Source organism: Falco rusticolus, chromosome 1, assembly GCF_015220075.1.
Source record: "Falco rusticolus isolate bFalRus1 chromosome 1, bFalRus1.pri, whole genome shotgun sequence".
In the NCBI taxonomy this organism is placed as follows: domain Eukaryota; kingdom Metazoa; phylum Chordata; class Aves; order Falconiformes; family Falconidae; genus Falco; species Falco rusticolus.
Window position 1 is genome coordinate 14,749,960 of NC_051187.1, and position 26,938 is coordinate 14,776,897.

General features: G+C 49.6%; 1 protein-coding gene and 1 long non-coding RNA gene across 2 annotated transcripts in view; both read left to right on the plus strand.

The window, feature by feature from the left end:
* Positions 1–8,326: 8,326 nt before the first annotated feature.
* LOC119153692 lies at positions 8,327–14,178 on the plus strand. Its single transcript, XR_005106196.1, has 3 exons — positions 8,327–8,489; positions 10,472–10,798; positions 13,365–14,178. It is a non-coding gene; the product is annotated as an uncharacterized LOC119153692 (long non-coding RNA).
* A 1,003-nt stretch (positions 14,179–15,181) lies between these two features.
* The window catches only part of MNT (MAX network transcriptional repressor), a 42,967-nt gene continuing 31,210 nt past the window's right edge, over positions 15,182–26,938 (plus strand). The window contains exon 1 of the mRNA XM_037411363.1: positions 15,182–15,358. Within this exon, the coding sequence (XP_037267260.1) occupies positions 15,286–15,358 (73 nt within the window). The 5' untranslated portion in view covers positions 15,182–15,285. The remainder of the gene's footprint in view (positions 15,359–26,938) is intronic.

The following is a 26,938-nucleotide window of genomic DNA, read 5'->3' on the forward strand; positions in this document are numbered from 1 at the left end:
CTTGAAATGAACTGGGACAGCAAATTGCTATGCACTGCTGTTTACAGGATTAGGCTTCATGTCTGCAAAATTTTGACCTTCTTAGGTCAGAAGAATTCATCTGATTCACACTGCTTCCATCAGTGGTAGCGGCTGGGTAGGAGGGCAGCTTTGCTAGTGGAGTGCGGAGCGGCCTGAGAAGGACCACAAGCTGCTTCCCTCCACCAGGAAGCCGAAGCCAGCATTGCTGCTGGGAAAACACAACGTGGTGGCATCACTTTGACATGCAGGGCTTAGTACTCCAGTGCACAGAGCTCCCGCACTAAAGGAGCTGCTGTGGTGCACAGAGAAGGAATGGGTACTGGCAAACATCCAGCTTGGGGAAAAAGCAGTGCTGGAGCTGCCAATGTTATGTCATGCTTTAGTTCATACTGCATTTACACTTTATCAAACTTCCTGCCATCTGAAAATTATTTAACAGGACAGTATAAACTAGAAGAGATTTGTTCTTCAATATTGACATTTTACGCTTCTAAACAACTTCCCTCTATAAACTATTGTTGAGTTTTAATATATTCTCAAGTTCTCACCCTGTAGTAAGTTTAGGACTTTTATTTTTTTAACTCTACGTTATCTTACTTACTCCTTCCCAGAGGGAAGTGCCCCACATACTGAATCCAGCAGTGGCAGCCACAGAATTAGACTCTTGCTTCCCCTGTGAAAACATTGCAAAGTTTCTGTTGAATTTTGTTCTATTTTTGTTAAACCTATACAGTGATTTTTATCTATAAAATAAGTTTTACTGACTCTTGCACTCCCAAAGCAGGTATCTAAAAAACCCCAGTGATTATGAACTATCTATATTAGAGTAACTATTAAAAAGACTGGGGGGGGACGTTGCTGTAACTACTGAAAGAGGCAGATCTTGTCATAGAAAGCAAGCATTAAAGATAGAAAAAAACAAACAGCACCAAAACAAACGGTGGCAAGTTAAACAGAGAAGGGTGAGAAGTCCCCTTCCCAAGGCCAGAGCAGATCCAGGAACGTAACCCCGGTGTTGCACTCGGGAAGCGGGTGCATCGTGCCAGCAGAGCTCTGCAGACACCTGGCCAGCTCTCCAAACTGCCCACTTTTGGCAGCAGAGCAGTGTCAAGTATGGTGTGATGTACTGGTTAGGTTTTTAAGCCAGGGAGTTTTGTGTATATGCAGTTATGCTCCTAGAAAGTGGCCTTTGATGCTGTACTTGATGTGAAATCTACACTAAAAGTTATGCTGACAACACCTGCTGGGTAAACACAATTTACACTTGTGCCTGTACTGTCAAGCCACAGCAATCTTTTTGTTGGGGTGAACCAAAGTTACCAATTGCCATGCTAGAGGTAGTGTTTGCACTTGACTTATGTCTTTACATTTAAAAATTCATTTTATCGTTGTTATAGCAGAGTGAGTACACATACTGGATCAATTACAGGGGATGAGCAAAGTACATTTGGCAGTGGGAACCACCGGGTTCTTTCCAAGGCGGTAACACCAGCATCGTTGTAAGAACATTGCTTTTGTTTACGCCTTTATTAAGAATCGAATCCATGCAACCATTTTTACATAGCTGTTATTGCAGTAGGAGGGCTTTGTGCCATGGCAGAATACTGTTTTTTAAAGAACAAAACAGTTCCATTAGTTCTTTATTAATCTTGCAGTCATTATTTTACAGCAAAAGAAAACTTTTCCTGCTATAATATCTCGAAGTAAGTGTCTTGTAGGAATTTGTTTTTTATGGATATGACTTCATTCACAATCAGCAGATAATTGCATTAAGCTGACTTTACCTGGAGGGATTTGAAATTCATATAAACCCAACAGTCACATCACTGCTCAAATGACATAGATCGCTTACAGATTAAGGTGCTTCTCCTCCCCCCAAACCAAAAAGACCTTTTAGATGGAGAGGTGTTGCTGTCTGCCACCTGTCTCTCCAGCTGTCAAGATCCTGACTCAGTTCATTAAAGATGTGCAGCTTTTTAAATTATGCACCTGATCACATGTTTCCTGGAGACTGTTGAACTGAATTGAAAAATACCCTCTCTGTGCTTTTGGTGGCTGGGAAATATGCCCTGCTCTGGCGGAATATGCTTACTCCATCACTGTGATCGCTTTCCTTTAACTATCCCCAATGGAGCCAGTGCTTGTGGGCACAGGCCTGCCATCGGGTCAGCTGTCTATCATCTCAAAGCTGCATTGCCGTGGGCTCCAAGAAGCCAGTGGGTAATCGTACCAGTGGGCAAAAGCTGTGTACTGGGTTTTATGCTGGTCTGGGTTGCGTGCTCATCTGTGCCCAAATGCAAAGTTTCAAATGTCCTTTCTGTTTGTGGGGTTTTTTTCCTTAGAAGTGAATCACAAAAGATTACAGGTAAAAATAGGGGGAAAGTGGATTTTCTACCCTTTTGATAGATTGTTTTTATTTATAGTACAGATAAAGCATAACAGCCCACTGAACATATAGTAGGCCATTGGTCCTTTATGCAATTTACAAGAAAAGGAGCAAGAAGAGAAGCAGAGCAAATTGCCCAGTGTGTACAATTAAAAGTAAAACCCAACAATAGCATATGCTCAGGGAATAAAATAAATCAAAGGATAGTTCAGCAGTGATCATTTCTATTCAACTGTATGCAACACTTGTCTGTTTTCTAGGCGACAGCCCGCACGAGGAGAATGCGTCTCATTCAGCCAGCTCCTGGCTCCTCAGCCTTCAGAGCTGCCAGGTCGATCCATCAGGTCCTGTAATTATTAGTTCTAGTGTTACGTGCTGGGGTTGCCTCAATGGAAAACACGTGTGGGTCAGCAAGGAGCGGCAGCTCAGACATACATCTGTGTCGGTACACGTCATGTAGCCCCTTCTCTCAGAGCATTGCAGAGGCCTTTACATACATGAATGACCCGTGCGTGTTTCCAGCCTACTGAGGGCTCACCCCCGTTTTACAGATGAGAAATGTACAGTATGGAGGAAAGGAGTTTGTTTAAATGAAAGGGGCTGGAATAATTGAGCACAAACATTTCAAACCCATTACTCTTTCTCTTCTCGCAGTCCTCCCTGCCACGCTCGCAGGCTGAAGGCCAGGACAGGGTGCTCTGTGGGGTGGGTGTGCAGCCTGCCCATGCCGCCATCCCCATCGCCTGCTGCAGGCAGCGGGGCTCCTCATTCCTAGTCATGAAGCAACAGCCTTAGCACTGGCTCAGCTGATATGGTGTCCCTGTCCCTGCCTGTGTCCTTGTGTCAGTACGTGCACGCGTGCCTGCATGCATGCGCAAAGCCGCAGCTTCCAGAGGCGGTGGGAGCAAGGGCGTTTCTCAGCTGGGGGCAAAATGAATGCAGGTTGTTAATGCAGCCCTGGGATGCGGGCAGGCTGAGGAGCACAGCAAGAGCACAAGCCAGCTAAGCAGAAATATTGGCCTACATTTTTTTCTCCTCCTGGTGGAAGGCATGCGAGTTTCTATGGCAACTTGTGTTTTCTGTTCGTCAGGCCTACTGACTCACTTCTGGGGGAGCCGTGCAGAGAAAAAAAAGATTGTTTTCTTTCCCTGCCAAGTCAAGTGGCTCCTTCCCTGCAGCCCATTGCTCTCATCTGAGTCCGTCTGGTTGGTGTTTGAGGCTGGTGTGGCTTTGCAGAATCAGTTTAGGGCCACAAGAAAAGACAGTTAAACGTTAAAACATCCTCATCCCCTTGAAAAATCATTGGCAATAAGTCGAGTTTATCTGCTTTGCGAGAGGATGTCAGCCTAGCTGGAACCCTGGGGAACGTTAGGCTGGCACTGGTGCTGGCGCTGGGCTGCGCAGGAGGGGAGCGTGGCAGGTCCTGGCACGCTGCAGTTCGCCTGCTGGGGGAAGGCACAAGTGGCTGTGCCTGTGCCACAGGGTGGACCGGAGCACGTGCCCAGGCTGTGCTTGTGAGCACTGATGGGCCAAAATAAAGAGAGAGGCCTGAAGGAGACAGGAGACGTTGCTGAGAGCAACCCACGTGGCTGTTGTAAGGAGAGTCAGAGCTCAGTGCACGTGCCCGCGTGTTCAGAGCCCAGAGCCACGCAGTGCAGAACACATTTGTGCTTCAGTACCTTTGTGGTGATAAGCCTTTTTTTTAAAAAATCTACTAGTCCATTTTGTCTTTTACTGGCATGTCAGAACATCATCCTTGCTTTAACAGCTATATCCCAATGGCTTCCCCCCACGCAGACCAGCATTCGTTGCTGGAATATTTGATTTATGGCTTTGTGATGGCATCTTGAGCTTCCTGCATCAAAATGTCCATGGCAATGGACCGGCACGCCTTCCTGGTTTCACCTGATTGCCCCAGTTTTTCTAATTGGGAAACTTTCAGAGATAGACAAGCTTGATTTTTCAGCAGAGCCCAGGGATGCTGAGTAACCATTTTTTCTTGAAATAAAGGGGGAGCTTTGCATCCACTTCTCTCAGACTCTGCTGAAAATCCCAGCTGTTATACCCCAGAGAACACTGTGAATACACACGACCAGAAATTCTTCTGAAGCATTTTCTTTTGCCTAATCACAAAGATACGGTACACTTTAAGGGAGATTATCTTTACATTGTTAGTGTTAAAATGCAGCCGCCTTCTAGCTTTAGAAGGTCACAGCAGCTATCCAGTTAAATGGTAGGGCAGAAATAAAATGTTAACGCAGCATGACCTTGGTCAACCAGTTAATCTTTCTCTACCCTATTTACTCCAGCAAAATAAAAATCCATCCCCACACACTGCAAAGTGCTTTGAGATCCTGGGGTGAAAGGTACATCATAAGCCAGATGATTAATTATTTAAGGCCTGATCATATGCTTGGTACTGGAGGGAAAATTAACTATTATTGTCTGTTTGTTTATGTATAGCTACTGTTTACACTGATTGCAGTGGTGCAGCTGTCAGTAAACGTTATGGGTTGGAGTTTGCAGACACAGTATATTGCTTCTCCCTTTTTGCAATTCATCCCACTAAGATTTAGAAATAACAGTGAGGTATGTGAGGGCTCGAGCAGCAACAGTACTGCTTACTACTTCAGGGAGTAGGAACGTGTTAAAAGACTTGTGTCAGCATTTTATGCAGTGCTCCTTACTAATTATACTGCAGGGAGGAGTGGGCTTAGGATGTAGCCAGCACTGGGAGTCACAGTGTATGCTTTCAACCCAGCATGTATCCTACAAAATGGTATATGCGCGTGACAGGGGAAGCAAAGGCTCATTCCTTGTGTCCCATGTTGCCGTTGCAGTTCTTAAGGTTTTGTGGGAAAACCTAATCTAAAATTTCTCATAGACTGGTTTTCTGGTTGCTACGTTATGCTGGATTACACGGCATAAAGCATTGATTTCTAGATTTTAGAGTGTTGAATAATTTATGTGCACATTGCCTCCTAAACTAGATTGTGGCAGTCTGATTGCTCTGGCCCTTCTCAGAACAGATCCAGACAATGATTGTTTTAAGATACAGGCAAACTTTGAACTCTCTTACTTTTTAGTGTCTGCTTTAACAAAGGCCAGGGTTTTTTTCTAACATTATGTTATGTTATTGAGGTTTTATTTTGTAGTGTCCAGTAGCATTATCCTACTGCAAGCACAAAGCATGATTTTTAGAGCTGCTGGTACTTGAAACCTGCTTTTGCTATATCATTCCATTTTAATGTGGCCATATATGATGATATAGAAATGTTTGATAAAAGCATGAGTACATGTAGACAGAAAGGGAAATTTGTATTTTTATGAACCATGCAGATGTTTATCATAAATCTAACTAAAAATCTTACTAAAATCCTTTTTCAGAACTTTTGCCAAACTCAACTGGCTTGTGCCAACTTCTATTTTCACACATGTATGTTGCAGAATACATTTTAAAATAAAATAGCATGTTGGCACATGAGTTATTTAACTGGGTGTTTGCACTGTCACTGTGAAGAGACACTGTCTCTGAAGAGCTTAATACACTCCTGCATGGGTTTAAGTCATGTACAGACATCGATGATAGGTATGTAATTTCTCCAACAACTTCATTTTATTTTTAATATTCTGCATCTTTACTGACTGTAGCAAACAGGGAAGAATGTGTTGATTATTCCAACCTAAATGATTCTGTGATTCTATGATTTTCTCTTGTGCTGGGTCAGCTTTGGTTAAATCATCAAAAGCAAGAAACATCTATTAAGTGTTCTTTTGCTGAGTCTTCAATTTAAATGAACTTGCAGGGAGCAGCAAATATTTTTCCTCCCATTTTCTCTAGACCAGTTTCTGCGTCCCTCAGAGGTCACAGCCTCCCCAGAGAGGAGCCTGATGTCTGAGAAACACTGCTCTGAACAAGACCAAATGCTGCTGTTCAGCAACACTGTAATAATCTCACCTAAATACACCAGCTTCCCATCAATCAAATGATTGACCCTATATATGAAAACCCCTCAGTAACTGTAATCACACAATGCTGGCAAGCAAACTCATCTTTACACTGGCCTTTACCAAGACGGTGCATTATCCTTATACAATAAGTTATTGACACCATGTCTGAGGGTGACATTTATAGTGGGGTTATTGACAGTGATTGTTTGGTGCTGGAAATAGACGACTGCTTATGGCACTTTGCATCCCGCCCCAATCACGCCTGCTTACCCTTGGCTTTATAGACACAGACAGAGATCCCTCCCCAGGCTGTGGCTCTGCCAGCAAGGACCTGAAGCAGGGGTTGGCCTCATCGATACGTGGGGAAAATGTGGGGTGTCCTCTCGGATGGCAGCACTGGCTCTCTGCATACCTCACTTAGTAAATCCAGACCTGTGTTACACCACATGTACACACACCTATCCCTAACTCCGTTGCCCAAGCAGATAAGGTTGACCCATCCAAACTCTTGCATCCTCATTTCTTGCTTGGCTGTTTCACCAGCGTGTTGTGTTTCGTCTATTTGTTTTTATGTTAGTTGTAGATTTACACCGCTTTTAGTGGTTTTGCATTAAGACAAGGACTAACGTGATGTATACAGATCTCTCAAATGCAGTATGTGCATTTAGCAGCCTTGGATAGAAACTGTTACCCCTATATTGCTGCAGAAAGGTAAGTGCAGTATCATAACCCAGCATGAGGGACACAGAGCTGTGGAGCGGTTCCAGGGGACGCTGCGGAGGTGACCGGTGTGGAGCAGCTCTGCTGCAGGGCAGGCTGAGCAGGCTGGGGTCGTTCAGCCTGGGGAGGGGGCGGCTCGGGGGACCCTCAGAGCAGCTTCCAGTACTGAGAAGGGGCTTGTGAGAAAGGTGAGGACGGGCTTTTTAGCAGGGCCTGTAGCAATAGCACAAGGGGGAGCGGCTTTAAACCGAGAGAGGGCACGTTTATATTAGACATTAGGGAAAATTCTGTACCGCGAGGGCAGTGAGGCGCCGGGCCAGGCCGCCCAGAGCGGCGGTGGGTGCCCGTCCCTGGCAGGGCTCAGGGCCGGGTGGACGGGGCTGGGAGCCACCCGGGCTGGCGGGAGGTGGCCCTGCCCGTGGCGGGGAGGGGGACGAGATGGTCTTTAAGGTCCCCTCCAGCCCAACCCGTGCTGCCAACCCGTTCTGTGATAAATGGCTCCGTGACTGACCCATCGGTCCGGACGTGTTTGCAGACCAGCCATGAGCCTGCAGCGCTGCGGACATGAGCGCGGCTCTGAAACGGGCAGGAACAGCACGTTTGTTCCATTATGCTCGTCGCTCTGTGCCGCCACGTCCCTCTGTCGGCCCCCGCCTGAGGCCGCGCTCCCGCCGGGTAACGCGCCTTCCCAGCCGGCCCCGGGCCCGGGCCCCGGTGCCGCCCCGCTCTCCCGCCCGCGCCGCCGGCACCGGGCTGCGCCGCGATCGCGCCCCAGGCGGCGGCCGGTCCCGCGGGTCGGGGTGCGGCTGCCGCGGCGCGGGGTCCATCTGCCGGCGGCTGCCGGGCACTGCGGGCCGGGCGCGGCGGGGCCAGCCCTCGGGGGCCGCGGCCGGGCGTGCGGGCTCTGCCCTGAGGGGCTGAGGCGAGGCGGGCCCTGGGAGGCCCTGGGGCGCCCGGCGGGGAGAGCCCTGGCCTGAGGGGCGCCGAGGGGCCCTGGGGGTCCCGGCGGGGAGAGGCCTGCCCTGGGGGGCGCTGAGGGTCCCAGCGGGGAGGGCCCTGCCCAGGGGGGCCCTGGGGGGCCCGGCAGGGGAGAGCAAGCTGCCCTGGGACATCACCCCAGGGAGGAGAGGGGTCCCCACGCCGCCCCGGGGCTCCTGCGCCCCGCCTTGCAGCCCTGCCCCAGGCGAGGCGGGAGTGCGTGACACCTCTTCAGGCGTGGGGGGCGCAGGGGCAGGAGGGCGCCCGGCTGGGCCCGGTGCGGCCTGCCCCACTGCGGCTTCCTCGGCGGTCCCTCCTTGGGCCTGGGCGCCAGCACGGCAAAGAGGCGGCTTGAAGCAGCGCAGAGGCAAATCCCCCTCTTGGAATACTTGGCTTTCTCTGCGTATTTCATAGAGGAGATTTTACTGCTCTGGTAGGTGTTTTATGACAGACAATAGTTTGCAGCAGACTGGGAAGATGTGTTCAGTGTCCATTCCTTAGTCGGCTTTTGTTCCCCAAACCCAGGAGACCTCAGCATGCGCTCTATGGACTTTGGATGGACACCACCACCCCACCCCCACCCCCCACCCCCTTTTTATCAACATTTCCAGAAATGCTTTCTGCAGCTGACTGCAGCCTATGCAGCATATTACTGCTACCTGGCATTTCCTTGTTCTGTTCTAAACAACAGAAGTTGGGATTTTACCTGCTGAGAAATCTGCAAAGCTAGTAACCAGCTGCCTTGGGCTTTAGCACAGACCACATCAGAAGTTCCAATCCAGGCCTGAATAAATGCTCAGATCGCACAAGAAAACTACAGAATTCAGCACTGTGCCCCCAGAAGGCAGCACTGAGCGTGAACACCAGGAGCCCAATAACTATTTCAGAATGTCAGAATCACTTTTTGGTTCAGTTTATCTGAACCAGGCTCAGGCACTTCTGTACCAATGTATGCCTTATATTGTAGAAATACTACAAATGGTGGTAGGGAGAACGTACATAGTAACAGTGATGGCACTGTCACGCTGCTGCAGGCCCTACAGATGGTATCTAAGGCAGGTTTGGCAATAGTAGAGATTTTACTAACGTACATTATATTGATGTGATTGGCACTTACATATTACATAGCTGTGGTGTCCACAAGAGTGACTGCAAAATGGAGAGTGAAGAAAAACTACCTTTAATCCTTCCAGGGAGATAATATTAATATACCTTGCAGTCAGAAACTTAAAACTTCTCCTGCTCACAGCATTTCCAGGTGACAACCAGGTATTTTTCAGAAGATACACCTTAGCATAATACAAGCTGTCCTTATGCCATGCTGAATTAACTGGACTAGTATGGAGATTACTGAGTAAAACCAGGAGGAATCTGGAGAGTGTCCGAGACGTTGTGAATCTGGTGTTGGTGCTTCCTGGTGCTGCCCAAGGGTGGATGTCAGGCGCTGCTGCAGGGAGGAATGGGCAAGTTTTTGGCTGTATCGGCAGATCTGCATGAGACCCATTCATCACAGAAGTCCTGCTTAAACACTCTTCATGATTAAATATTTACAATAAGAATTTATTCATCATTAAAACCATAAATAAAAGGATTACAGAGAAACTCAGAATGGTTCAGTCAGGAAAGAGCACTAATTATTTTCACCCTTGTGGGTTTTTCTGCATCCAATACTTGAATTTCAAAATGAAAATATTGAGATAAACTCCAGCTTTCATGTAAGTACAGTTAGTGTAATTTCTTATTCAGTGTGAAGCCTGAAAAAGGAGAATAAACACTCATCTAATAATTTACACTGAGTCATAATTTAGGCCCTGAGCAACAAAGTGTTTAAGCAGGCAATAAAACTTCAAGCAGTCAAGTATTCCCACAGACTCCAGAAGGATATTCAGGGGCCTGTAGTGAAAAGTTGTTTATTCGGAGTAAGGGAAGGAGCAGAATTCACATGCGCTGGAAGCCGAGTTGTGGTGCCCAAGCTGGGAAGATGGATGATGAGAATTTATGATCTGGAGCGCCGAATACAGAGCTCAGTACCTGCAGGGCCACCGGCTTGCAGAGGGTGATTCCCTGGGTAGCAGGGATTTAGCATAATCTAGGAAAAGTCACATTGTTTTGCCTGGTACTGCCCCAATGACCCAACCTGATGCAGGTGTGTGTGTGTGTGGCACAAAACCAATTACCCAAGTTGCTCATCCAATTTTTATTTGGATGTTTGTAAATAGTGTGAATAGTGAAAATTGTTTAACTTTAGAAAGTAATTTAGCTGGGTTTCTAAGAGACATTTAATGATCTTATATTACCCAAGGTCCTCTAAAACCAACTGTATTTCAAGTTAAATGCAAATAATTTTGGCTGGAAGTAACTCTTTACCTTTCTAGTAAAAAGCTCCCATTTAGGTGTTATTTTTTCTACCAACAGGTACAATTAGGAAGTGATATTCCATAAAAGCTCGTTCCTGATGCAAAAAAGATGGGAAAACAGGAAAGTGAAGCATGCACACTGGGCACCGCTACACAGTGGGACCGTCCACGACTGGCAGACGAGCAGTTAGGGGAGAGAACATTGGACAGAGATGTGGAAACCAGGCTGCTCCCCAGCTGCAGTGCGCAGGCGACATGGTTTCTCCAGGGCTGTAGCACAAGTTTTAACGAATGTCCTCGTGTCAACAGTGTAAATACCCAGCAGCTGCTCCTCGCAAGCCTCAAACCACCTCCTGCTCCAGGCACCTCCCGCCAGGAAATGAATGTGAGTAATTTCTGAACTGGGGGGTGGAGGAGGAGTCTTAGTGATGAATATTGCCAGAAAGCTAAGCTTACTGATGGTCACGTGATGCAAAAATTCTGAGGATGGTTTTGTGTAAGGAGAAGCTGTTTGCTGCATCGGCGGAAAGGAAATAAGCAGAATAACAGGAAGGAGATTGTCGAGTCTGCAGCAGTATTGCAGTTATTCTTCCAAATCGGTACATCTGAAGTTGGGGGTTTTTTAAACATCCATCATACTCCTAGTACAGAATATGTTTAGGATATTAGGTGATCCCTGTGGCGTTGTAAGACAGCATCATCCTCAAAATGGCAATTTTTCATCTCCTTTGAAATTTTGTCTTTTCCTTTTGAGAGAAGGACAGCAGATATAAGGAAAGATAATGGGATCTATAACCACTGCTTGTTTTCCCTGCACTATCAATATATGAACATCACGATCATAATTATATATAAATAAATCTAAGCCCATTCAAATTTTATGTAATGCCATCAATAACCCTGAAAACAAATGTATTTTACTGAGTACAGTAAGACTTTACATTTGTTGTGCTATTCAAAATACGTTTGTTTGTGGTTTTTTTTTCACAACCCAGCTTTATGGTCAAGTCCATTAAACTTACTACAGCCAGAATGTAGTAGAGATTAGTATCTGTACCATCTGAATATCAGCCAGTATTATCTAAAGGACTGACTAGATGGGATATAATAAACAGATAAGAAATTAAAATGCCCTTGGCATTCTCTCAAAGCAGGTGAAAAGACATACCTCTGAACCTATATATGCTTGTAAAGGAAATTAAAGCTTTACATTCTGACCTTCTAAGTGACATCCAATCTTTGGAGAAGGTGAAAAAGAATTACTCAAAGGATTTGGCTGAAAGTTACAGAACCATGGATGGAAACTGCAGACCCCTTCTGTGCCCTCCAGAGAAGGGCTGGATGTCGGGATCTCCAGCAGTGCCTCAGAGCTGCCACTGAGGAAGCAGCAGCAGAACCAGGAGCCCTCTCTCTCTCTCCCTGGGAAGACAGCCCCAGCCTGTGAATCCTGCCCCTGGGTTGCTGTCAGGAGTAGCCCAGACAAGGAAGAGCAGCGTAGCTCAGAGCAGAGTCCACGAGGACTAAGGGGAAGGACAACTCTGACTTCAGACCAAGCTGCTTTGCTTCTTGGTGTCCTCAGCCCCCAAAGTCTACGTTTGGCTGGGTTGTATAGATAGCCCAGCATCTGCTTTTCACAGGCACGGGGTGTATGGGGTAGAAAATGGACCTCTTTGTACTTCTAGCACATACTCAAAGTTTTAAAAACTCTCCCTGAGTATTCACAAAGGCAATCCATATAATCTAAGTGTTCTGGTTTATCGCTGTACCTAGTAACAGGGTCAAATGATTCAGCGAAAATCTTTCTTAGTGTAATCCTCCAGAGGTAGATGAATATACAGCTGATGGATTTTGGATGTCTTCCCAAGCTGCTGCTTCAGTTGGGTCCAAAAACTTGCAATAAATGAATTTAATCAGGAAACATCGCTCCGATATGAATGCTTAATGGCACTGATTTATACTTTCAGCTGCCAAAGTCAGGAGCTAGCTTAGCAGTTGAGAGCCCACAGAGCTCAAGATTTCAGAATAAACAACTCTCCTTGGAGATTAAAGCATTGCAGAAGATCTTACCAGACAGACAGAATAAAAGTTTTCCCTCCTACTTAAAGCAGTTAACCCAGCACAGGACTGAACTATTCAAATGTATCTGAAAATGTTTCTTTAAAAAGCTGTGTTCTAACTTCTGGTCTAACTTCTTTAGACCACTGGCTGTTGTTTTATTGGTAAGTTCCTCCACTGACTAATTTTTCTCTCACCTGCTAAAAACAGAGTTTGTAGCACTTGCAGGAGCACAGAGCCAGGAGGTCCCTGAGCTGTGCTGTAAAAGCACAGGCAGGTACTGTGGCTCCCTGCAAGGGCACAAGTTTTGTGGTTAAAGGGGGTGCTGTTTGTAAAGCAAGTCTGATTACAGAACAGCAATTCCTTCTTAAAACTGAGGCCATCTAGAAGAACACTCTGTAAACCTGTGTGGTTTGTAGGATTATGCACAGTATGAAAGACAAGAGAGAGGTGGCTGGAGAAAGATCTGTGGTTTACTGCACTGGCGCACACAGCAAAACAGCATGAGTTGCAGGCTGGCCTCCCCAAAGTTCTGCTGGTGTTCTTCAGCTTTGGTTTGCAAGGTGCCATTCAATCCTTGGCTCTTCTGCTATGATTAGACAAACCCGATCTCTGGATGTAACATACACAAACATATTCAGCACATGCAAAATATATCTAAATATGTCCAGGTTACAAAGGGAAGGACATAAAGTCAATTAAGTTTGCCCTGGAATAGCTTTTACTGAGCTCCTTAAGGATATATATATTTTATGGCTTACTTATATTAGTAATCATAGTGGTTTTATGCAGGTCTCCTGCTGAGTTCAGTATACAACCTGTCTGTCCACTCTAAAAGAACCAGGGCTGGGTGATGAGGGGCATTCACGTTGCTAAAACTCTTCCATTTGTTGCAGAAGTTGCGAGGAGTGGGTCGAGACAATTTGCAGAAAGAGGACAGATGATTGAAAAGCAGCTGAGAAGTTCTCTGAAAAATGAAGCGTGTCCTTCCATTAGCAGCAACTGTCTGATGGTGGTACCTGGTGAGTTACGTTAGCTACAGAAGGCTTTGTAACACATATTAATTTCTTACATCTTCCACTCATGAGCAATTACGATACGCTCATTAATGTTGTGAGGTATTCAGGTAACATAAGAGTATGGGTGCGTGGCAAAGCCAGCCCAGGAGGAAATGACAACTTCCACCTGCAGAGAAAGGTCAGATGAGCGTGTAGTAAGTGAGGCTGTCAGCCACGTGCTGGGTGAGGAGGAGGAGACAGCGTCCTGCCCAGCGGGTGCAGGTGGCGTGGAATGGGTGCACCTTTAGAAGCCAGCCCAAATCTCCACAAACCAGTACGGCCCAGCTCACAAGGGTCTGGTTTTGCCATCTTCACTGGCTGTTCCTCAGTGTGGTTTTTGGTCTGTGAATTCCTTAAATTTTTTTAAGTAGAATGAAAATTCTCACACAAAAGTATTTTTTCCCCAAGCCATTTCTTCCATTAGAAGCATTGTTTTTTGTAATCAGTTTCTTTTTGCTTTACTTCAGTATCTTTTTGCAGCCCAAAAGACTAAGTCAGAGGCAGATACTTAGCATGCAAAATTTCAGTGTGGATAATTAATTTAGTTTTGCAAGCTACTGAAAACAGGACCTTACAAAGGGAAGCATTAGCTAACATGAACCGTAGGCAGCACGTCCAGCTCCAGTGCGAGGCATTTCCAAACGAGCACGCACTTCACGCGATGACTTTCTGTAGGAGCTTTCCAGCAGGCTCCCTTGCCCTGTAGCTCGGGAGAAAGGGCTTGGCTCCCCTCTGCGCGCCCCCCGCCCCGGCGCGGCCCAGAGCCCCCGGCCGGGCGCACCGGCGGGGGGCACGTGCCGCTATAGCCGCGGCCGGGCCTGGGCGGGGAGCTGCTGCCCGGCGCTGCGCCGGGGTCCCGCTGCTCGCCGCACCTTCCATCTACGGCAGCGCTGGCATTTCGGGGGAGCGGGATTGCTCGCTGGCTGGCCGAGGCCCGCAGGGATGCGGATTATTTTATTTTTTTTTTAATTATTTCCTTGAGTGTAGGGTGCCTGGGGAGATGCCCCGGCGGGAGGCAGGGAACGCGCCGCAGACCCGCCACCCGCGTCCCTGAGGCGCTGGCCCCGCCGTCCCGCCCCGAGCCCGCCGGCAGCCCTGCGGGGGCCGCCTCAGCGAGCCGCACCTCGGCCGCCCAGGGGGCCCGCTGACCGGCTCGGGAGCGCCGCGCCCGGCAGCCTGCGCCCCGCGGGGCGGCGGCGGCGGGAGGGCGCGGCGCGGCGCGGCCCCTTTAAGCGGCGCGGCGGCGGCGCGGGGCGCCCATGTGGAGGTGCTCCATGCCTTGTTGTCCTCCGCGCCCATTGGCCCGCGCCGCGGTGACATATTGTAATGGGCCGCCAGCGCACTGCGGGGGGAGGGCGGCCCGCAAAACCCGGCGGCCGGAGTACGGCGCCGCCGGCACGGCTCGGCCCCCGCAGCCCCCCGCCTCCGCCGCGCCCCGGCGCGAGCGCGCCGCCGCCGCCGCCCCGCGCGGCCGGTGGGGCCGTCGGGCCGCCCACACGTCGCGGCGGGCCGGGCCTGGCGGCGCGTCCCGTCCCGCCGCGTCCCGTCCGTCCGGCGCCCCTCCTTCCGCGCCGCGTCTTGCCGCCGCCCGCCGCGTAGTAGCGGGGCCGCGCCAGCGCCCGCCTGTTGTGTTTCTGTTGCCGCCCGCCATCTTGTCGCCAGCGCTGCTGCCGTCGGGGCGAGCCGCGGGGCGGCGCGGCGCCTGCGGCCGGGCCCGCGCGACCGAGGAGGCGGCGGCGGCGGCGGCCGGGGCCCCGCCATGAGCATCGAGACGCTGCTGGAGGCCGCGCGGTTCCTGGAGTGGCAGGCGCAGCAGCAGCAGACCGCACGTGGTAAGGGGCCGGCCCGGGGCCGCCGCCTGACAGCCCGCGGCCGGCCGAGGCGGGCGTGGGGACGGGGCCGCGGGGGCCGCGCCGGCACCGGGGGGTGGCGGGGCGCGGCGCGGCCGCGGGGGCTGCGGCGGTGCCGGGGCGCGGCGCTGCCGCCGGGGGCGGCGGGGGGGAGCCCGCGGCGCGGGGAAGTGACAGGACGCGGGGAGCGGGGCGGGGGACCGCCGCAGCGGGAGCTCCCTGCGGGCAGGGCGGCCCCGCAGAGCCCCGGGCCGCGCCGCGGGGCGGGGGGGGGGGGGGGGGGGACACAGGGGCATACGGGACCGCCGGCCGCCCCCGCCCCTCCCGCGGGCGCGCCACCGCGCGCTGCGTGTCTCCGCGCCGCCGGCGGGCCGGAGGCGGGGCCGCGCCGCGTGACGCGCCAGGCGCCGCCTGCCACCACGTGCGCGCCGCCCCGCCCGCGCGCCGGGAGCGGCACCCGCCCGCCGGGCACCCCCTGGGCACCCCCGGCCCGCCGGGCAGCCCCGCCACCTCCTGGGCACCCACGGCCCGCGGGGCCCACCCGGCTCCGCGCCGGGCCCCGGCCTCCCCCTGCTCTGCGGGCCCTGCCCGACGCGGCGCTGCGCTGCGGGGTCCCCGTCGGGGAGGCGGTGGGGCCGGGCTGGGGAAGCCCCGCGGCGGCTGCCCCGTTCCGCCGGGCCGCGGTGGCTTCCCCGGCGCCGGTAGCCGCTGCCCGCCCGGCCGCGCCGCGCGTTGCTGTGGCCGGCGCCTCCGGGCCTGCCCTGGGCTCCCGCTTCTTCGGGGGCAGCGGCGCGTTGGCGGCCCTGGGGGCGGCAGCCGCCCGGCAGCGCCCGGGCCCGGCCGCCTGCTCACGGCTCGGGGGGAACGAGCCCCGCGGCGCTGGCGGCAGGTCGGCTTGTCCCTTCCCCGCCTGCTTGCTGCGAGCGGCGCTGGAGCCGTGATGCAGCATTAGCTCAGTGACACGAGTGTGTACCTGCGGCAGGAGCGGGAGGGAACAGCTCTTTGTGTGCCACTGCCGGGCTGTAGCTGCAAACCCATTGTTTCAGTGATGAGTCATGCAGGAGATAGTAGACATTATGAAGCAAGACAGCTCGGAGGCGTGCAGGGGCAAGAGGCTCCCGCAATAAGGAACAAAAATGTGGATTTACAGGCTACGGTGGTCCTCTTTTTCCAAGCCTGACACTGGCACCCTAGCCGAGGCGGGAGAGCTGCCCCTGCAGCGCCAAGCAGGGTGGGTGGCAGAGCTCCCTGTGCCTGTGCTGAGCCCGTGACAATTTCATCGCCTTTCTTGCCAGTCAGACGTGCTTAGTGGCGTAGCCCTTGGCTCACAGGTGGTGCGTGTGCGCTGTGTATAGTAGGAGTTACACATGGGAGAACTGCTGTTAAGCAGGGTTCTTTATTTTATCTCCTGCTGCTCAAAAGACTTTAATTATTATCCAGCTACCCCAAGCTAGGAGAACGTTTTGTAAATGGATGCAACAAGTAAGGATCTGGGATACATAGGAAGAAGCATTGCCTGCATGGCAGGAGGGGCACAGGTGACCTAGCTGCATTGTGTTGGATAACCTCTGAAGGCAGAAATTATTTCTAAGTGGGGCATGGACAAGACGATGCACCAAAAAAAAAAAAAAAAGTAAAAAAAAAAAAAAGAAAATCAGGTGGGCTTTCTAGTCAGAAGGAACAGCATGCAAGGATGCATGGAGATGCTCTTTTATACCAAAGCCCGCTCCAGGTGGGACCTGCCTGGGTGAGTTTGCACAGCACACCCTGGCGCAGCATGCCCTCAGTTGTGATCAGGTGATTTGTGTTCTGCCGTGATACACACAGTTAGTGTTCCTGCTACAACAGACATCTCAGGGCTGAACTGGCTGGTGAAGCAGCAGCGTCAGTGCAAACGTGGCTACTTCAGGGAAGTTGTGAGCACCAGGAAGATGTGTGGTATGAGAGGGAGGAGCCCGTTGCTTGAACTTCAGATAACAGGAAGATGTTGAGGGAGAGTGTAAGCAGGGAAATAGCTGGGGAAGGCTGTTTGGGCAACAGTAAAGCATTCGAGATTGGCTTCCTTCCCTCGCTCCCTCACCACCTTTCTCTCCTTCCCCTTCAGGTGTATGTCCAGAGAAGTTTTACAGGCTGTGTTATACCCACAGTTACGCTGCATGACTCTGGGTGTCCAATCTGTCCTTAAAATCAATCCCATTTGGCAACAGCATTTAAAATAAAACTGATGTAAGGCTGCCAGGTCTAAAGTAGACAGTGGTGCTGCAGAGCACTCGCTCAGCCTCAGGCAGGAGAGCAGGATGGGAACCTGCTCAAAGTCCCTGCTGATGCAACGGCAAGCGTGGTCTGCAGTCATTCTTTGTAGGTCTGCCCAGCTGGTGTCCAGGCACTCCTACCAACCAGGTGGTAAAACACCAAGCTGTTGCTTTTTCAAACCTGGGAATAAATGAGGAAAAAGTCTTCCGTTCAGCCAGACGTTCATCGTCTTCTCTTTATGAGGAAGAAAACTGATAGAAGGCAAAACCAAAGAGGTTTTGGGGAAAGGAGGGCAGAGGGTTTGGGAGGGAAGAGGGTTAAGGTACGGCTGGTCCCCTTTGCAAGGATTCCCAGCAACATGGAGCGGAGTGCTGTAGTACTTGCACATGAAAACGCTGTGTGTGTGGCAGAGCCACTCGTTCTGCCTGCCTGGAGAGTGCCATGGCCACTTCCCAGCTGGACAGAGGTGGTGGAGGATTGTCTCTGTGTGCAGTTTGTGACTGAGAGGGAGAGCTTTCTGAGAAGAGCAGATGAAGAAGGATTCTCTGAAAGCAGGCAGAAGTTAGATCTTCACACTCTCCTTGGACTTGCGGGGAGGACAGGCCAGCAGCTGTTGTCACCACTTTGTATTTTTTGTGGTTGATAGTTACAGGGGAGAAGCTTGAATAATCTCAAGCTTTGGGGAACAGTGCAGGGTACAGCTGCTGCGAGAGCTCCGTGAACTAACCTGGAATGAGATCATGTCCTTCAGGGAGGAAAGTGGCGTCTGCAAAGGTGTGAAATTGACATCCAGCACATACCCCAACATCTGCCCTCTCCATCCATGTAACGCACAGCACTGCATGGGATGCCAGAGAAGGCCAGCAGTGCAGGCAAGGTGGTGGTGTCGCTGGGCACCTGTGCACTGCCTCATGCAGTGTGTGCTGCATTTCGCAGGTCTGCAAATAAAGCAGCACTCGACTCTGGAGTCAGGTCATGCTGTGTTTGTCAAGGTGCTGGTTTCCATGAGCGCACACGTGGTGCCCAGGCACTTTCAAACCTGCCGCAAGTGCCACAGAACATCCCATTTCCCTGGCTGTAACTGATGTCCTTGCTCGGGTCTCCATGGTTTTCCAGCAGGTATGCATGTGGCTTTTCCCACTCCTTCAGTCTTTTCCAGCAGCAGAAAATTAAACCTTAATTTATAACCAGAGCAAGTAGTCTTCTGTGCCTTCAGCTCTCTGAGGGCCGTTTGCTGCTTTGGGAAGGTGTTTGCGACACTTCTTTGAGTTTGCTTGTGTGGCTGGGGTGAAACCTTGCGGTGGGCCACCCTGACCCACCGCAGGCCAACCCAGGCAGCTTTCAATGTGGAGCCTGCTCTGCTGTCAGCCTGTACACAGCACCGTCAATTCTCGTGTCCCTCAGTAGTCAGGCACTGCCTGCAATATGGTTCAAACAGTGTTTACAAGATGTTTACCCAAAAGCCCGTTGAATATTCCATTCTATATGTATTAATATTTCAGAGAACATCATTTCACGTTGCTGAAAAAAGCAGAGTCTAAATACATCAGCTTGAGATGTACCCGTAAGAGTAACAGCTTGATAAGAGTATAGCAACATGGTATAGTTGTGATTGGGACCTCGTGGTGAAAGAGACTTCAGTGCTGTGGGGATCCTTGAGTTGTGCCATTTGTTATTAAAGCTGAGTTCAGACTTTGCTAAAACACTTGCTGAAATTTGAAGGACACAGCACAAGTGGTTGTTCTTATCTCCCAAGTTGACTGGGAGCAAATGAAATGCAAGTAACAGACTAAGAGGGAATTGTATGCTTATTAATTAAACAACTACCCAGATACATCTAACAATTTTAAATCTCTAGAATCCTTGCTTGTCATCACACTTTCACAACATAATCATTTCTGCTATTTGCTGACTTAAAACAGTGGGTTTTGGAGGCTCTTTTGCTTGTGTGCTCGTTGCACATCCCAGCTTGATTCCATGAGTAGGCTTGGTTTTGCTGCATGCTTTGTGCTGGGCTCGTGTGACTTGGAAATAGCTTTTTACAAATGCATGTGACGGATTGATGTAGATATGCAGAGAGATGCAACGAAAATGAAACTTTGGTGGTTAGGCTCATCAGCTGTACTCCTGTTCATATGTTCAGCAGACCCGTGCTCCTCCACGATGACACATGTTATGTAAATGATGATACTAGTAATGATGTTATTTGTGTGTCATTAATATGTGGGGAAAAAACCAACAGATTTGGGGGACACAAGGGGAATAGTTGATGTTACGCATTTCTTCTTAGAATATTAACACCATGGGAAGGCAAACAATAACTGACACAGCCTGGACATGCACCATGTTGGCCACATACTTCAGTGTTTCTGATTGTTTTGGGAGTCAGGATTTTGAAGTGCTCTTGTCTTGTCCACATCTGTGCTTTCATGCTTTATAATGCTGCTGCTGCTAACCCTTTTTCTGTAAACAAGTGGCTCACATGCATGTAAATGCATATGTTTACACATGTACAAACCCACAAACTGAAGTCCTTTTCTGTCTGAAATTTGCAAACTCCAGAGACATTTGGCTTGAATTAGAGGGTGGCTGATTTCTTTGAATTTAGGTTAATCCAAGAATGTTTTATGATCTAAGAAAACAAATTCATAATTGCAAGTAACTTATATTTGTTTTCTTAGTTTTTTTCCCATAGATACTCATCTATGACCCCCTCACCTTGCACTCTCAGCTTTGCTTGATGCTGCTCAGTTATGTTTATAGCTTTTTATTTTTTTGAACATTGGCAGCCAGGGTGGTGAGCGAACAGTAAGCATAGTTCTGGTCTTTTCTCATCTCATCTAACTGCCATTTTGGCACACATCTTAATTGTGTGGGATTGATAAAAAGATGTGTGGTGACCAAAAAGATTCCCTTTGGCTGTAGTGCCACCCACCTAGTGCGGACAGGTGAGGAAGAGGACTGGCTCACACCTAGCCACTGTGTTTCGGTGATGGCCTGGTGCTGTGCTTGGTGTAGGCCTCCTCTGGTGTCGCTCAACAGGTCTTATCAGTATGATGTTGAGACACATCTCCAGAAACCCTGTAGAGCTTTTAGGCCACGGCTGGCTTTTGTCCGGCCAGCTCAGCGTGCACTGCAGCTATGCTGCAGCCTTGTAGGACACCGGTGCCACAGTGGCAGGTGGAAAGAGCTTTTTGTTGCTCAAGTGCTGGACTAGCTGTTGTGCTCGCCCTTTCCTTGTGTGTGTGTTTGTTCCTGTTACCCCCCACCCTTTTTTATTTTTTTTTTACTTTATGGTGGGTGCACACCTGGTGTAAGTAATTAGGCCTGGTGGTGGAGAGTAAGGGAGTCACACTGGCTGCAGCAGAGGACCACTTCCAGATCTTACATTGTCTGCACAGTTAATCTCTCCTGATGTGCTAAAGCAAATTTCTTATCTCATTAATTTGGGAAGCAGCTCTGCATCATAGACCCAACAGCAAGGCTGGAAGTTGGGAAGCTGCTTTCCTTAACTGGGGAGTGCACTGGCAGCTCGCTGCGCGCTGGTCTGGGGCTGCAGTTCAGGGCAGAGCCACACGTGCAGCTGCAGTTTGAGGGAAGTAAACTGCACATAAGTTGTTCTTCATTTCCTATCTTAATCCCCTCCTGTCTTTTCTACCCATACAGGCATATGATGGGTGTGCTTAGGAAGAGAATAATAGTACAAATACAAAATACAGTGTACAAAATTTGCAGGCCTTCACTGAAAAAAAAAGCCAACTTTCCTTTGATTAGCTCATAAATTGTTTCGCTAAGGGATATCAAAGCATTTTATAGTCCTCAGCTGAACTATGCAGCACTTCTGAAAGGTCACAGGTGGATGTGCTGAGGTGCAGGGTTGTGAAGTGCCTTACCTAAAGCTGCGCCTTCCTAAGGCAAGAAGTTGAGCATTCTGGTTCCCCGTCTCCTGTCTAGCTGGATGTGGAGGTTGGAATATAGAAAGCCCCAAGACTCGCTGCACATCACAGCATCTCCTGACTAGAAGCTGCCCGTGTTACATTGCAAAGGATGGGATAGGGATGAATAAGGAGTGTTTCGTACTGAAATCAGGTCTGTTAGAGTTTACCCTGCTTCTTGCTAGTTAAAGATTCCCTTGGGCTTTCCCTGTCCTTCCTTCAGCCTCTGATCTTTTTCATAGCAGCACTTGACAAGTAGTTTCCTCTGTGTTTCTGTGCTTAGGGTTGTATGCAGTAGCATGAGGTGTACCAGATGGTACCTCATGAGAGCCTACAAGGTGGCGATAGCCCTGCAGAAGGTGATGGATGTGCCATGTGTTGGTACGTGTGTTATGCCTAGTGCGTAACACAAGATAGTGCTACCAGGAGCTGTACTGAAGCACTGTTGCTGGTAACGGGATTCCTAGTGTCCCTGGGCAGTGTGATTGTATTTCTGTCTGTAGAAGAGGCAAGGGACAGAGAGAGACAGTGCGGAGTGACCTCAGGAAGGTGGATTTGTGCCTGGGAGCTAGTTCTGCTCAGGCTAATGAGAGATACTGGGAAAGGAATGAAATTATAGCGCTCACTCCCACCTTTCCAGAACCACCTCATATGAACAGAACAGTCTGAATTCTGTGTTCACTGTGTGAAATTTTGGTCCTGTGCCTGATCACGTTTCCTTCATATACCTGCTTAGCTTGTTAGAAGTACATGCTTGTTCATGAAGTCTCCAAACCAGTCTCTCAAAAGACACCAGATTTCCTCACTGCAGCACAAAATACTTCTTGGTTCAGGAGCCTGGCCAGGATCTTGCTAGTGGGAACATGCTGCAGTTTTAGCTGTGATGTAGGTCAAGCTCTTGTCTGTTTGCAGGCAGCTGAATGAACAGAGACCACACCAAGTATTCGTGGTGAGGAACGCAAGTTTAGTGTGTGCCTGGACCATTGGCAGATGATGCTGTAGGTTCATGGTTTTTGATGTGAGGGTGGGCGGATTCGCAGTGATGCCATAGTGTGTGTTGGGGGAGGATGTGGCCTGCTCGAGAACCTGCTCTTCACCTCTGGCACCAGCACACAGAGTCGGTGAGTTAGACGTTAACTTTGGGGAGCGCCTTGCTCTATAGCTGAGAGCAGTGACTCTGTGAATTCAGAGATGGCAGGGATAACTGCCCTGGTGCAGCCCATTTGGGTGATGGAGGAAAGCTTCCTACTCATGTGCATGTGTGTTGTGCTTTGATGGGCAGATACCCCTGGATTCTTACCTCATTTTCTGAGTATGGAGATAGGATTCTGAAGGGTAGTCTGCACATTGCCTTTCATTTCCTTGAGAAGAAAGCTGACTAGTGTGAGCAGACTGTGAAAACAATCCCTGGGACAGACAGCCCTGAGATGAAGCTGCAGCAGTGGGCTGTTGTTCTCACCAGGATCGAGGAATGTTATGTGAACTGGTGTTGAGCAAATATACTTACCTAACAGGCTGGTAATTAACCAACAGATCTGGTTTTGCCATGATTCAGTGTGTGACATGAAGTAATTTAACCTGTCTTTACTTCAGTTGCTAGTGTGTGTAAAATACGAGCAGTGTGTTGTCTGACTTAAACAAGTTTGCAGGCCACTTGGATGCTGAGGGTCTGAGACCTGCTTGTGAGCGATGGATGAAGCAGCGTCTTGGAATCTTCTTTGGGCACGTCAGATGCCTGGGCTTTTTGTTTTGTTTTAAGAGTACATAGTTTGTTTATAATATGTTTTATTAACTCAGCTCATTTTTCCCATTCTTTTCTGACCAGTACATTTAGAGTGCATCATCATTTGCTGTGTTTCTGCAGACTTCAGTGTGTCACACTGTCCCAGGGCCCAAAGGGGAGACAGCGGTTTCCTCATGTGCATTGGAGCAGGTGGGGTCAGATGAAAAAGTGTTTGAGACAGCATCCCTTACAGAATATAGGTCAGCTGGTTGTCTGCCCTGGTGAAGATGATAGAGCAGAGTCAGTAGTCAATCCTGTGCTGTTGGTGCCTGCTCCGTGTGTCAGAACCAGTGCTCTTCTGTACTTCATCCTGAATTCTGCAGAAAGGCACAACAAGAGTTTTGCATCAGTCCAGCCTGCCAAGCTTTGGCGCTGCGGCAGCGACAGTGTACGCCATGCTCAGCACCTTTGGAGCTTGAAGGCACCGGGGTGGTCTGTGTGTATAAAAGGCTGTCCACGTTGGTTTTATTTTGTTAGTAGTCTTGATTTGTTTTCTTTTCCTTTGTAGTACTGCTAAATCCTGGCCCATTCTTTCTTTCTTCTGTCCACCAAGAGTTAGTTGTAACTAAAATGCAGCTAAAATGACTGTGGAGCTGAATCAGGGTTTCAGTTAAGCACTGGAATAGCAAATTAAGCACAATGTAAATTATCCATAGAGATTTGAGAAGCTGTTGCTTTGAGAAATGTCTGCCAAGTATTATTTAGTTTTGGTTGATTCTTTTCTGGGGCTTGGGAGGTGAACTACAAGATTTCTTGAGGGTCTTCCCAACCTTCCTTTCTGTGCTCCAGGAGCTGTGATGGTTTTGTTGAAAGGAAGTACTCACTTTCTTGCAAGCCATCTGTCTCCATGAAGTAGGAATAAAGCATGTCTGCTCCCTGGATTTTATCAGGCAAGAGGATCACCTTGTCATTTCTTTGATTTATTTCAGGTTTGGATACTGAGGCCACTGATTTCTAAGAGTTACAGATAAGTCCATCATGCTGAAACCACTAGTGGTCTGTATTGGTTGGTGCTAAGGAGGGATAGTTTATGTGAAGCCTGATTTTTCCTTTGCTTTTACAGATACGATCTAAATGTGTCATCATCCTCCGGCTGAGAAAATGGAGATGCGAGTATTTTTGTTGTTCGTAGTGAATGGTGACATCAAGTGTAGGTAAGGTAGGAAGAGTGCATGGTGTGCCGGTATAGTGAGGATAGCTCAGCACATCAGGTAGATCTGCTGTGTATCAGGTAGACGTTAGGGTCTTTAAAACTCTGAAATCAAAATCTCAGGAGGGCTGGTGTAGTTTTCACTCCTCTGGAGTGTATCACAAGCTTCTAATTTCTAATCGTGCAGCATTTCAGTGTCCTTTGTGAATAGCATACTTTTAAAATATGTTTTAGTCTTTCTTTAAGAAGATAATGCAGCCCAGTCTGTGTGAGTAAGAAGAAAAATGGGACATTTTGGGAGCAGGTTGACATCTGAACACAGCACCTAGACGCAGCAGCAGCAGTAGTGAGCAGTCCTATCGAAGAGTCATCAGAGGTGCCTTGCAACCAGCTCTTTACCATGATCTTGCTGGTGAGGGCCTGCTGCAGCCACGGGCACAGCTGAGAGCCTGGAGGGTTTTGGGGAGTAGAGCTGTGTCTTGGGGCTGCCACGTTACTGATGGAGAAGCAGTGGTGCAAAGGGATGGACACCAAACAAAATGGTTTTAGCAGAGATGGGAGAGAAAAGTTGGGCTTGTGTCATGCTGTTGGCAACCAAAATTCAGAGGGGCTCAGAGGAAGGGGTCACAATTTCAAAGGGGTCTCAATCCCCCAGCTTGTTACTAGGTACTTGCAAGTGCCAGCAGCTGTTTGCTGGCGTAGCCTCTTGTGTCAGCAGCATTAGTTATGACTCAGAGTTTGCCTGGCTCAGGCTGAGCATTACTGGTCTCTGGTACTGCTGACTGCTCTTATCTTCCCTTCCCTGGTTCTCCCCTGCAGAGTCTGGGACCTGCAGAAACAGAAATTAACCTTCAGGCTCCAGCCTGCCCTCCCTCTCGGCATGGTGGTCCACCTTGCTGAGTGCAGCTGGGTCAGCCTCAGAAATGGAAAGTATCTGGAGACTCTTTTCTGTCCCCAGTGCTTTCCAGGAGTGACTGCTGCGGGTGACACTGCTGCAGAACCAGGGTGCTCTTCTCTGGGTCTGTAGCACTTCATCATGTGCAGTATAAGCTCCCAGAAGCATTGAGTGATTCAGAGAAACATTTCAGACTATTCAGAAGATTACACCACAAAACTGCCAGTGCCTAACTGTTCATGTAGTTAAGTAATATTCACTCTCTGCACTGGGGGGAGACCTTTAAATGTACATAGAGGTGAGATGCTTGATGATGCAAAGACACATGCCAGTGGTACATGCTGAGTACTGACAGTGTCCACAGTAAAAAACAGGAGCATTAAAAAGGGCACTGAAATGCCTTAAAGGCGTGTTCAGGCAGTGCTCTTGCAGCATGACTTAGGTGGGAGGCTCAGTGGGGTACCCTGGCTGCTGCCAGGCCACGCTGCCCACCCTGGAGGCATGTGCAGTTCTGCCTGCACGGCGGCTCTCTTTGCTGGCAGTGCTTGCTCTTACAGACTGGTGGCATTTCCAGGGCAGGCAGAAGGGAGGAGATAAATTTAAACCCCAGGGATTATTTGGTAACAAAGTTAGGAGTGCCTGGCCCTGTGTATTCCTGGCCCATCAGGGCCCTAAGCACCAGTCCACCCTGTCGGGAGCACTAAACCTTTCAGTGTCCTCCTCTGACAAGATTTGCTGTTTCGTCCTGTTGCTGCTGGTGTTGCTGTCGTCCTCCTTTACGGTGTACCACCTTGGTGGCTTGCCTGGGAAGCTGAGGTCCCCTGCTGTCATGACCTGGGCCTTTTGACAGGCAGTGTGGTGTGGGCAAGGTGAGATTCCCTGTCCCCTCGTGCCTGGGTTGTGATTCAGACCCCCTGAGGGTTTGCAGGGCCAGTTCACTCCCTTGGTTTGTTTGGTCCTCAGTCCCTCTGATGAGAATGTCAAGAATGAGTGGAAATTATACATAATCGTGGTGTGCACCTTCTGGTCCAGTTGTCCTGCTTAGCACAAGAAGATGCCCTAAGCCTCGTGTGCTTCCTACATACTGGGCTTGCAGAAGCTCATGTACCGAATGTGCTACACGTGAAAGAATGAGCTGTGCGTGTCTGAGCACCCGGCACACTAGTTACCATTCCCTGTTTTCATCTGTATCTGTGGAGGAAGGTGGGTGAACTTACTTTGTATGGAAAACCAAAGAGCTCTAAGGGGGCTTTTTTAAAAGGGAGTCTTCAATTTGTTTGCAAGGTGTGAGTACAAAGTGAGCAGGAGCCAAGAGATCTTCATGGCTCGATGGAAGCATTTCTGTCCTGGAGGGTTGTGTATATGTTAGGAAGAGATGGCTTACAGGCCCTTCAGTCCTCTTACTGGCAGGAGGGGTCGGTAGTGTGGTTCCCTTTTGCCTGTGGATGAGTCAGACAAGAGGACGGTGGCTCACTGGTGTCAGATTTTGGCTAAAAAAAAAAAAAAATCCTTGAAATAAACTCTTTAGCTCAAGGGAGCTCAAGAT